This window comes from Aulonocara sp. 'chitande type north' Nkhata Bay, linkage group LG22 (assembly GCF_057382095.1).
Source record: "Aulonocara sp. 'chitande type north' Nkhata Bay isolate Kocher_YH1m ecotype deep benthic linkage group LG22, A_spYH_male_GT1.1, whole genome shotgun sequence".
Classification (NCBI taxonomy): domain Eukaryota; kingdom Metazoa; phylum Chordata; class Actinopteri; order Cichliformes; family Cichlidae; genus Aulonocara; species Aulonocara sp. 'chitande type north' Nkhata Bay.
The window spans coordinates 36,711,910-36,723,721 of NC_141364.1; the positions used below are offsets into that span (position 1 = coordinate 36,711,910).

An 11,812-nucleotide genomic window follows, 5' to 3' on the forward strand; every position below is an offset into this window, starting at 1 on the left:
TGAGTATTATTGTTGACTGTGTCTGTCCCTTTACACCCACTGTGTACCCACGGGGTGGCTCAGGAGGTAGTGCAGGCATAGTCATCTGCTAATCTGTGGTTTAATCGCTGACTGCCTCAGATACTGAACCCCAAATAGACTTTGGTCAACAGGCTTTACAAAGGGGTTACATATAAAATGTTAAAATTACATCTTTTTCAACTATCTTTACAACTCTGCCTTATTGTACTTACATTACAACCAAATCCATCCTTTTTGTCCACTTAAAACATGTTTACAGAACTATTGTTAGATTTCTTGCAATATTTGCTGTCTTCTTGGCCAGATTACTCTAAAAAACACATTTTTAATGTCATCAAGCTTTTTTAACTGCATAAATAGAGGACATATAAAAGTCACTCCCCAAAACCGACGGCTTCTACGCTGTTACAGGGATGTTGTTTGTGGCTCACGATGACTTTTTCATTCACGAGGGACACATTTGACATATGTTTCACATATTATAGACCAACAAGTTATGTATAGCAGTTTAAATCCGAGCAGACGATCACTTTTTGGCACGACACCGGCGCTATCACGATGTACTTGCCCGGTGAGGTTTTCAGCGAGTCATTTGAGTTTGACTGGTCCTGCAGCGCCATCTGATGGTCATATAAGTTTATGATCGCTGAGTGGCTGCTCGGGCCACCTGCGCAGAAGAAGTGCGGAACGACTAGAACCACGTATCATATGTCTGCGAGTGTTACATTCTGAGGTGATGAGATCTGACTTTAGTCTTATAATATCTAATAGGACAGTTTGTCAGCTGCTGCTCGCCGGTCAGCAGATGATCTTGTTACTGGCATTACTCGTATGTATTTTCACTTTCTCCCGTTGTTGTCCTGCCGGAACGCTGTGTGTGTTTGGCGTGCGTGCATTTGACGGCTCAGTGTGACCCAGCAACGCTTGTGCTGTTTTCAAGCGAAGCGTCGTTGGTGAATTATGAAGCTAAATGGCTCCTGACAACAATCTTTCTGGAATATTTTGAGAGGAAATTGCAGGACTTCTCTTTAGCCAATCGGTGGATCGGATATCCTTACTGAGTCACATGTGGACTAGGAGTCAAGTTAAAAAAAAAACAACATAAGACTACACGCAAACTGGAATTTTAATCCTTCATAATAAAAGCATGGCATTTCAGCCTGGAATTAACAGACCACGTGCATCCTTATTATACGATTAACACACAACTGATTGTAACTAGAGACGTTGTTACATGATGTTTATACCCCAGATGAAGATACTTCAGGCGTCCATCAAAGGTTTACAGTGTTTTGTAGGTGAGGCTGGACACTGAGAAAAGAGATAAGGATTTGGCTCCCCATTGGTTAGGGAGAGAGCTCGAGTTGTAAAGGGTGCAGCAGGTTAAGACAGATTGAACTGTACCAACTGTGAAGTGAAGACTGTGTTGAGAAGATGGAAGGAGTACTTTAAGGACCTGATGAATGTGCACTGAAGAAAATCTGAATCAGAGAATCAAAGAGACTTTATTAATACCAGAGCATGCATACAACAAACGTGTTGAAACAGAGGCATAGATAGATAAATATTAAGATAAATATAGGTATAGATACATATAGAGATACAGGTATAAATATAATACAAAAGGACACAAATATGTGTGCAAATATATGTCATGGTGTAACACTGAAGGCAGGAGGCAAAGAGGAGAACCACAGAGATGATTGGTGGATGTAGTGAAGGAGAAGATGCAGAGGGTTGGTGTGACGGAGGAGGATGCTGGGGACATTTTCAGATGAAGGTAGATGATCCGCTGTGGTGAAGAAGAAGTTAGATTGTAGGCTGCATCCCAATTTCCCTCAAAATACCGATGTCTATCTATCTCACGGTCGGTGTTTATGTGACTTTATTTTGAAGGGTCGATATGTGACTTCCTCTGCACTCAGGTGTTGGTTGTAAGCCTCTTTTTTTCCTCGCAGGTTGGACCGATCATCTATTGCTGCGGACTAGCGGAATAAGTAGCTCAGTGGGTCTTTGTCCGGGTTTTATTTCTTGTGTCGAGATATTTATGTAAACATCAGTTTCAAGGATTTATTGTGTTTATTTGCTGGTGAACATGGGCTGCGCTGGATTTACCTGCTCCAAGCACTCCCTGTGTGCGCTCAACATCCTCTATGTTGTGAGTATCCACATCACAGCTTACCATATGGATAATTAAAGTGCCGTGTTCATCAATACAGATAGCATTTTATCACCCTCAGAGTGTGTAAATGGAGTGTAGGACACGTCCACTTTTACAAAATCCACTGATGAGGTCAGACGCTGCTCTAATCAATTATTCACTGTGGTAGGTAGGATCAGGTGGCCGCTCCATCCATCGGATGAACCGAATAAGAGACGAGGAGTTTAGAAAAGCGCCCGATTTTCTTTTTAAAATGGGAGGATCTACAGTTTCCACCTTTAACTGTGCGCTTGTTTTTTGGGGCGGGGGGTTGTCACTTTAGAGGTCGCCCTTACTGTGGAAGCCTTTCCTGCAGGCTTTGATAGCTCTTATCATGTCTGCTTTGGATTAAGGTGTGTATCTGACGCTTAGCTACACACTGGACCTGGAGCCTTGCAGTCCTTTAAAGAAGGCGCTCCATAGCACCCTTGGTTCTGTAAGGGTGCAGGAGGTACTAATGATTTCACAGTGAGGTAATCTGCCGTATCTGACACTGCAACTTTCGTATTATATCATCGTATCAGTCTGACATGTTGGCCTTTGCTTCTTGTTTAATCTCTCTTTATGTAAGTGTAGTACAAAATTGTTGCTTATCATGTAAAAGTCGAGAGGATAAGATATGCACATGCAGTTCAGCTCACATTTAAAAAAGAAGACGAAAATGCTCTTATTATCACTCTTTTTTTTAAAGTAATAAAGAAGCAACATGTATCCATTCCCACAACTAGTGCTTAAAGCCATCCAGCAGCGCAAAATTTGTGAATGTTTTTTGTGACAAAGAAGTATCTGTTCCAATCACTCTATCAGAGAAAAATCAGTTTTATAATTTTATAATAATATGCTGATTCTAGCCCCCTAACTTCTTGTACGATGACAAGTCAAGTCATCCCAGCAAAATGTCCCTAAAACATAACAATGCTACTGGATTTGCTCACACAATCACATCAAGGATTGATATTTTTCCTCATCCACATAAATCGTTCTATGCTACTGACTGAATATTTTTACTTTTTAAAATTAGTTACCATGTGCATGTGATGAAGGAAGACGCACATTTAAACTATTCTGAACTTGATTTATGCTACACTGCTGACACCGTGTGTCACCACTTCAGACAAAGATTCCTTGGCTGCTGGTTCATGAGCCACTCAGATTGTTTGTGGTCAAAGTCAATGCAGACAGCACATGCTGGACAATACAATAAAGTTCTCTTATAACCTAAAGCAGAATTTCAATAATTAACCCACGTGTGATAGTGTGGATACTTATATGGCTGATTTTTGTTTTTTAAGCTGCCTGCTGCAGTTGATTTCACATGTTCAATTTAGCAGATGTGGAAGTAGCTATATTCAATCCACTTATCCAAATAAGACCTATCACAGCTGCCATAGTGCAGGGTGCACCCAGTCTGCAGATTGCCAGTCTGTAGCAGAGCTAACACCATTCAACCTCACATTCACATCTATGGGCAATTTAGAATCAGCAATTAACCAAACCTGTGTAACTGCATGTTTTTGGACTGTGGGAGGAAGCATGTAAAGAAACCATGTAGACATGGGGAGAACATGCAAACTCCTTACAGAACAGCCCTGGCCAGCTGATAGAATAAAAAATGATGTTTAACTTTTTGCACAAAGTGTCATTTCCACACTCAGCCAGTATGTCTGTCCTGCAGATGGTCAGTCTCCTGATGATTGGCATCGCAGCATGGGGAAAGTGGTTTGGTCTGGTCTCCAGTTTCCAGGTGGTGGGAGGCATCATTGGTGTGGGTGTCTTTCTCTTCTTTGTGGCTCTGGCTGGCCTCATTGGGGCAATGAAGCATCACCAAGTCCTGCTCTTCTTTGTATCCTTCACAAACTCATCCTATGACTGTTCTTTCTGTACTTTCATTCACAACTTATATAAAATGTCATTCAGTAATACAAATTCAATCCTTTTTCTACATATATAGTTCCAGTAGTGCCAGTTCACGGCAACAGTCATCTCAAGATGCTTGAAGATAATGTAAGGTAAAGACTAGAGCAGGGCGATATGGCCAAAAATATTTATCACGATATATATTTGAAAATTTGCGATAACGATATAACCAACGATATAATTGATGCGAGACAAAATACAACTCCACAACATTACTAGTGCAAAAAGACAACCTTCCATTTATTTTCACTTAAACAAGAAGCTGGTTTTTATGTACATTAAAGCTTTATAAAAATGTAACAGTGCAAATGCAAATTCCTTGCTGAAAGTTTAACCAAAAGGCATTTCCAGTAGAAATGGGCTGACATATCCTGAGCATAACCATGTATAATATCCACTGAAGTTAAAAAGAGGTGCTTTGCAACATTAAACTGCAGTGTGCAGTACGCATTTTCCGGACCATAAGGTGCACGGGATTATAAGGCACATTAAGCGAAACAAAGCAGTCAGATAAATCAAACTTTATTAAACTCATTCTTCTTGCTTCCTCCAATTCTGTACCATTGATTCATTAATGTTGAATTCTCTGGCAGCTGCTCTGTTCCCATGTTGTTGCAGTATATTAATGACTAACCTCGTATTGTGGATGGATTATCTCAGTTGTTCTCCTGACTGAAGTTTGGTCCGTTTACAACATCCTGCCATGCGATTGCATTTGTCTCTAACCATGAAGAACCTTCACGTTAACTTTTATAAGTGGAAAAGTGTTAGTGTTCGTCCTCCAGCTTCACTGTTTATGTTATGCTAACATAGCTGTGTCGCTAGCGATCACGTAGCACATCATTATATACCAGCTAGCCCAACTTCAGTAACCCTACAAACGTCACTGCTGTTTAGTTTCCTGTCTTCATTTATGTTGGAAGTGATAGCAGAGCTGTACGTTTGATTTTTTTCAGAAATCTCTCAGTCAGAACATGCTATATCATGCTTAGGTAACTAGCGAAACTAGCGAGCTAACTTCCGCTAGCTTCCTGCTAACGTCTAACTCCGTTAAATGTAATAACTTTAGTTTTCATGGATGCCTGGAAGTTAAACTTCATAGTTACACCTGGTAAAGCAGCAATGCTGATCGTTTTATTAAAGATGAAAGAATTTAGACAGTTTTTAACTCTAAGTGATGCTGCAGTGTTGTTTGACCTGAAGAATACGGAGTTTAGGACCCAGATTACTCCCAGATTTAAGAGCATCTTAGTCCGACAAATACGACAATAACAACGGCCGCTTGCATGTTCTGCAAAAAAATGTGCTTTGTCGTGTATCTGACGGACAAACACCAAACCAGTTCCACATCACTGAAGTTGCACCATTTTTACAAACCAATTCTGGTTCATCTGTTTCACTCAACAATCGGCCATGTGCGTATGAAAACAAAGGCACTGCGCATGCGCGTTTTACTCCCATTCTATCGCGATATTTCATTTTCCTATCGTTGCCTAACATTATACCGGTATTACCGTGAACGGTATAATATGGCCCAGCCCTTTTAAAGACCTACAATAAAGGGAGGACCCCAACAATCAAACAATCCCGTTTAACCAAGCTCTTGGTGACAGGAGACCTCCAGCAGAACCTGGTCGGGGGCATGTTGGTGGGGTGCATAAAGAAACAACGACAAAATAGAAACTGTGTATAATAATATTGTTGGTTTGTCTTCTGTGGTCGTTGTTTTGTGGTATCATTGAATTTGTGCTAATTTTAAAAATCTAAAAATAATTCTGTAATATTTAGATTCAGATGTTTAATTAGTTGCTAAGTGACCAGAACTTCCCAGAATAAAAGAAAAGAACATTTACAGTTAAAATGTTTAGAGCTGTCTTTGTTGGTGCCGAGCATCTTTGTCCTGTTTCTGACCAGCACACTGTTGTTTATCTCCTACAATATGCTGTCTTAACATTACTGTTTTGGAAAATTCATTACATATTAATGTATTTATGTGGAAGAAGATACCGAGCTGGACTGTATTTCACAGACAACCTTGCACACAGACTCTATTTTCTTACTATTAGCAGATATGTTTCTATAAATGAGCTCTTCCAACTGCTTATGTAGTGCTTCAGTAACACTGACTATCAGCAGTATTATGTCCAATGTCTGCAATGTGTCCACTGTTGTTGTCCTTTGACAGTGAAGCTCAGTACATGATCATCCTGTTCATGGTATTTATTGTACAGTTTTCTGTTTCCAGCGCTTGTCTGGCTGTCAACAGAGAGCAACAGGTACGAGCTTTGGTTTCTCCACAGAGTGCCGAGCAGCACAAATGATAACTATGCAGCTTGCTCTCTGTTGCACATTAATTTGTTATTACTTGACTTTATATCCAGTACAGTTAGACAACTCACATTTTAAAAAATTTCATCAGAGCTGTTGAGCAAACATCCATACAGGTGGATGCAGGGAAGGTGGAGGCCTTGAACAAGCAGGCAGCAGTGTCAGACAGTACCGTCTCGTTCTTCCACCTGATAGTTTGAGACAAAACTCTCCTTGCAGCTTTGTGAAAACCCCACATATGATATATCGTTTTGTGCAGCTTGTTTGGGAATAGAGTGCTGTGACGTTTGGTAGCAACTTGTTGCACAGTTTTTGCAAAATTCCTAAAAAACCTACAGAATTTTCGCCTATTCGTTTGAATGGGAACGCGTCCAAAAAAGAAAGAAAGTGTGTGTAATAGGAGGAAGAAATCAAATTATATTATATAAAAGAAATTTAAATAAGTGTAAATTGTGGTCAGTAAACACTAATAATATTACTTCAATGGGAATCATATTTTATAGATATTATCAGTAAATAACACATAAAAAGTGAAAGTAGATTTTACCTAAAACCTGCCTCTCCAAAAGTAGCTAACGCACAGCTTAAATGAAGGTCGTATCTTTTTTCTCTGGAAGTTTTGTTTCAGCATGACATTTTTTTGGCCACTACATTTTAATATAAGTGGAGATACTATAAGGATTATTACTGATAAATAAAAAAAATAAAAGCTTAAATATAAAAGTGAACTCTAAGCTTGTCAGGCTGCACAGACTATGTGCTCATTAAGTCATTTAAGCAGAACCTCTTAATGTGAAAATACTGACAGATGATGACAGATGTAATGCTTCATGTTCCTTCTAACACTGTGCTCAAGGATCACCTGCTGGAGGTGGGCTGGAACAACTCTGAGAGCACCCAGAGAGATGTGGAGAAGAGCCTCAACTGCTGTGGCTTCAAACATGTCGACCCTAACAGCATGTGTGATGCTGTGAGTTTGGATCCAGTCTTTTCCAAGTGTTTCCTGTTCCCCGTTACATGTCACATATCTCAGTATGTGCGAAGAGGCTGATGATGGTTCTGTTTTTTTAATGTACAATAAAATTGAACACATCACAAATTTTCAAGTAAATATATTTCTAAAGTTTAGGTTGAAAGAAATTCTCACCATGTGTTGATAACAACCCACCCACTTCACACATGCAATGAAATCAAACCATAGACACATAAATTGTGTGATTACATTATGTGTGATAATAAAAAACTTTGTTGAAAAAATGAAGAAAGGGAGGTGCAAATAGGGTTCAGGCCCAGCTGATGGTCGATTTAAAGGGGTCTCAAAAAACATGATGGGTAAAACCAGTGAGCTCTCACAAGACCCTTGGAACTTTATTGTTGCAAAAATGTTGCTGGCACTGGCTCAGAGGAATATTACTGAAGATCCCAGTGAGCACCATTGGGACCATAATCCAGAAGTGGAAAGAACATCGTTTTATGATAAACTGACAACGACCACAACCTTGCTCCTTGCAAGGTTTCAGACAGAGGAGTGAAAAGAATTATCAAAGTTGTCCAAGAGCCAAGGAACAGTTGTGGATAATGCGATTGTTTTTGCCCCATTAGCTCCAGGTGTTGTACCGTCCACGGGAGCGCGTAGCTGCTTAAAGCTGTAGCGCCCAGATTACTTACAGCTACTTCCGTGCAAGCGGTAACCTGAACACAGCTTCAATCATCTGTTTGTTGAAAAATGGTAACGCGAGCGCACCACATTTTCTTGTTAGTAACGGTAACGGCGTTGTAATGATAGGAATAGTAATTAGTTAGATTACTCATTACTGAAAAAAGTAACGCCATTAGCAACGCCGTTACTTGTAACGCCGTTATTCCCATCACTGGTTGAGAGTGAGCTCCCTTGGTCTTGTTTGAAAAGTAACAGCAGTAAAGTTAATTTGAAATAATGACTCTACTGTCAGAAGCATTGGTGCGATTTTTAAACATGTGCTGTGTCTCTTGCAGGCTTGTTTCCCCAACAGCTTCTGTTCGCCTTGTGCAGACCAGATTAAGGAACATGCTGGAGATATTCTCCGATTTGTAGGAGGAATTGGCCTCTTTTTCAGCTTCACTGAGGTGAGCCATTACAGCCCAGACATGCCCTGTGTTTCAGTAACATACCGACGATTTGTCACGTCCCAAGATGAAAGGTACCATTCCGCGTCCTTATGAGACGCTTCGGAATCTCAATTGAATCCAATAGAATGCCGGTCGTGGCAATAACACACGCTCAGAGCAGAAGCTCCAGCCGTCCATTCCAACCCTAACCTTAACCATTACCTTAACCCTAACCTTAACCATTACCTTAACCATTACCTTAACCATAACGTTGGCCCTATCAGATGGTGTTTTCCAAAGTGATTCATGATCAGAACATAAAACACATTTATATGTATAGATTCATTCCAAACGGCTCTCATACCTCCCAACGCGTGACATACCGCCGATTTGTCACATGGCGTCGGTATGTTGGTATGTTGGTATGAGAGCGTGCTGATATTTCAGACCGGTAACAGTGCCTACAGCAGGCTGCCTACATGTGCCCCATGGTACCACCACCAACTTGTATGGAATACAAACCAGAAACTCAAATTATATTAAAAGTTAGTCTGTTGTAGAAAATGTCATTTGGGCTTCCACTTCTGGACTTTCTCTAGTATATCAATAAGATCCTGTTTTAGTTACATTTTACTAAGTGTTTTAGTCTGTCATCTTCTTTCAGCTTCATATTTCATTTTCTGTGATTTAATCTTTTCCACAATAGTCATATTTTTCTGTATGGTGATTCCTATCTTTAAGGTTGGGCGACTGGACGAATATATCGACTATCGACGTAGGCTGAGCCTTTCACCAATCGTTTTTACAAGAGCGATTTATTCATTTATTTGCCCACGAGTAAGTTTGCTAATAATGTTGACTGAAGCTAAGAGAAGCAGCCAATGGAAAAATAATTGGGCTGTTTTGACGGCACCGTCTTCCAGCTGTGAGCAAATGCACCGACCTCAGAGTGCGCCCAAATGTAGCGATTCATTTATTCAAACTCATAACAGAAAGCAAGGCAGAAGCCCATGTTCAGAAAAAATAAAAACATTTGATTTAAATGGGAAACAAAGAGAAAGTGGCTTCTTTTTCCACTATAACCGTGTTTACAAGCTGTTCCAGTGTTTATCCGTCGCACACACTCACCCAAACAATAAATGCAAGCTCAAACAAAAACTACGTTAAAAATCAAAATGTCTCTTCCAGCGAACATTAAAAAAATCTCCATCGTAAAGTTAAGTGTTCTTTGTAATTTAGCGCATCTCAAATAAATACATTTGAAAAAAATCCAAAAGTAGCTACTGAAACAAACAAGAAAAGAAGGTAAAATATTCCCTCAAACAAAACTTATAAATTCTAAATGTGCAAATCAGTCCGTGCATGATTGCATTGCTCCACCCATCAGAAATTCTGCACCTGCGCAAAGATATCGTCGGTTATTGGACTGATGATTATCGGTTGGAAGATTTTTACGTATCGCCCAACCTCACTGCATACAACTCGTTAGTGTAAAGCTCTCAAACCCAGACCTTAAAGCAGATGACTCGTAAGCTGGAGAGGAAATGGCGTGTCGCTACTTTAGAAGATCATCATTTAGCCTCGAGAAATAGTTTGTTGCTCTATTTTAAAAGAGCTCTCTATAAAGCTTATTTTCTTCAATCAGTGATTAAAGGAAATAAGAACAACCCCAGGTTTCTGTTCACTGTAGCCAGGCTGACAAACAGTCAGCTCTGTTAACTACTAATGAGTCATTAGACAGAAAAGGGAATTCAGAAGGATTTGTTTGTAAAAGAGGAACATGGAGGAGGCTTTTTCGCAGGTGATATCATTACATAGCAAACTTTTAATATGGGCTTCACTGTTTCCCTTGTTTGGACCAACAAAGACAGAGGATTCATTTTCAGCATGGAAGGGAAAACAGCTGTTTGTACATTAGTGACGGGAAAGTATTTAAAACATTTGAACAAATAAGAAAATAATTGAAATGACAAAATAATGACTTGGTTAATGTTTTTTCTAAGATGAAGAACGGTGTTGAAGTAGAGTACAAAAAATGTACAGAATATAAAATAATAATAAAATATAATAATAAAGATTAGGCTAACAATACTGTGTAATCAGCATTCACGCTAATAATTAATGAATAAGGTCACATGGATGGAAGCCTGACAGCATTTCGATTGTCAGACCAACTTTGACTCAGACCTCCTTCAGTGAGTTTGTCCAGAAAACATGGCAACATTTCTACATAAATAATTGTGGATTTAAAATAATTCTCATGACGTAGTGTGTTTGAAACAATTCATTACATAGTATTGACTGACATAAGGAAACTTTTAACTTAGTGCTGTGTGTTTGTGTCAGATCTTGGGAGTGTGGCTCACATATTGCTACAGGAACCAGAAGGACCCACGAGCCAACCCTAGTGCTTTCCTGTGAGACAGCCAAAGCTCCACTGACCAACATCCAATCACCTCATCCCCAAACGACCTCTATGGACGTTCTGACTTGTGCATTTTGACTGATCACTGCAGTAAACCTGATGTGTTTCGTTTTCAAGAGCTAAGTTATGTGTGAGGAGCGGCGAACATGCTGCCTTCAGCATGACATTCCTGCAAAATACAGATACAGTTAGTACACTGTGAAATAAAAAGAAGGAATGCTGATCTGCTATATAATCCAGAAGTATTTACACACCCTGGCTGAGAGTTAACTCTGAACACTTTTTTGTCATTTTGTTTCTTTTATAAAAACAGTCGATTCCACTGGAAGCAATAATATCACCCACTTCTCTGCACACTGACATTACAGATTCTGATGTTTTACCATGTGTAGAAATGTGAATGTGTGACGAGCGGCTTTGTTTGTAACCTGCAGATGTTTTGCATATTTGAAAGTAAGTGTGTGCCTATGAGTTTTTCTCTGTTTGCTGTGGATTTGCCCTTTTGCATGACTCTGTCCATTAAAATGTGGGCTACTGTATAAAAAACTGCAACTATCTGTAAGCAGTTCCTCTGAGCCTTTGTACTGGAAACCACACTATGATACTAATCTAATAAAAAGAATCAGTGTCTTCATCACATGCTTTCTGTGTCTGATACATAAAATGTATGAAATGTAGACATTAGAAAAGATATTTTCATTTAACATATTGATTAAACTTGTCTTTTGATTTACTATTAGCAAAAAATGGAAAAGCTCTGTTATAGCACTGAAGACCTTCTCTAAGCTCTTCTCTTACCCTTTCTTGTTGTGATGACAAGAGAAACCCGGGGG

The 11,812-nt window shown here is 39.6% G+C and overlaps 1 protein-coding gene across 1 annotated transcript; it reads left to right on the plus strand.

Annotated features, from left to right (window-relative positions):
• Positions 1-677: 677 nt before the first annotated feature.
• Positions 678-11,608, plus strand: tspan13b (tetraspanin 13b). Its single transcript, XM_086280446.1, has 7 exons — positions 678-754; positions 1,980-2,179; positions 3,897-4,064; positions 6,334-6,414; positions 7,323-7,436; positions 8,462-8,572; positions 10,901-11,608. The coding sequence occupies exons 2-7, from the start codon at positions 2,117-2,119 to the stop codon at positions 10,973-10,975; spliced, it is 612 nt and encodes a 203-aa protein (XP_086136572.1). The 5' UTR covers positions 678-754; positions 1,980-2,116; the 3' UTR covers positions 10,976-11,608.
• Positions 11,609-11,812: the final 204 nt, after the last annotated feature.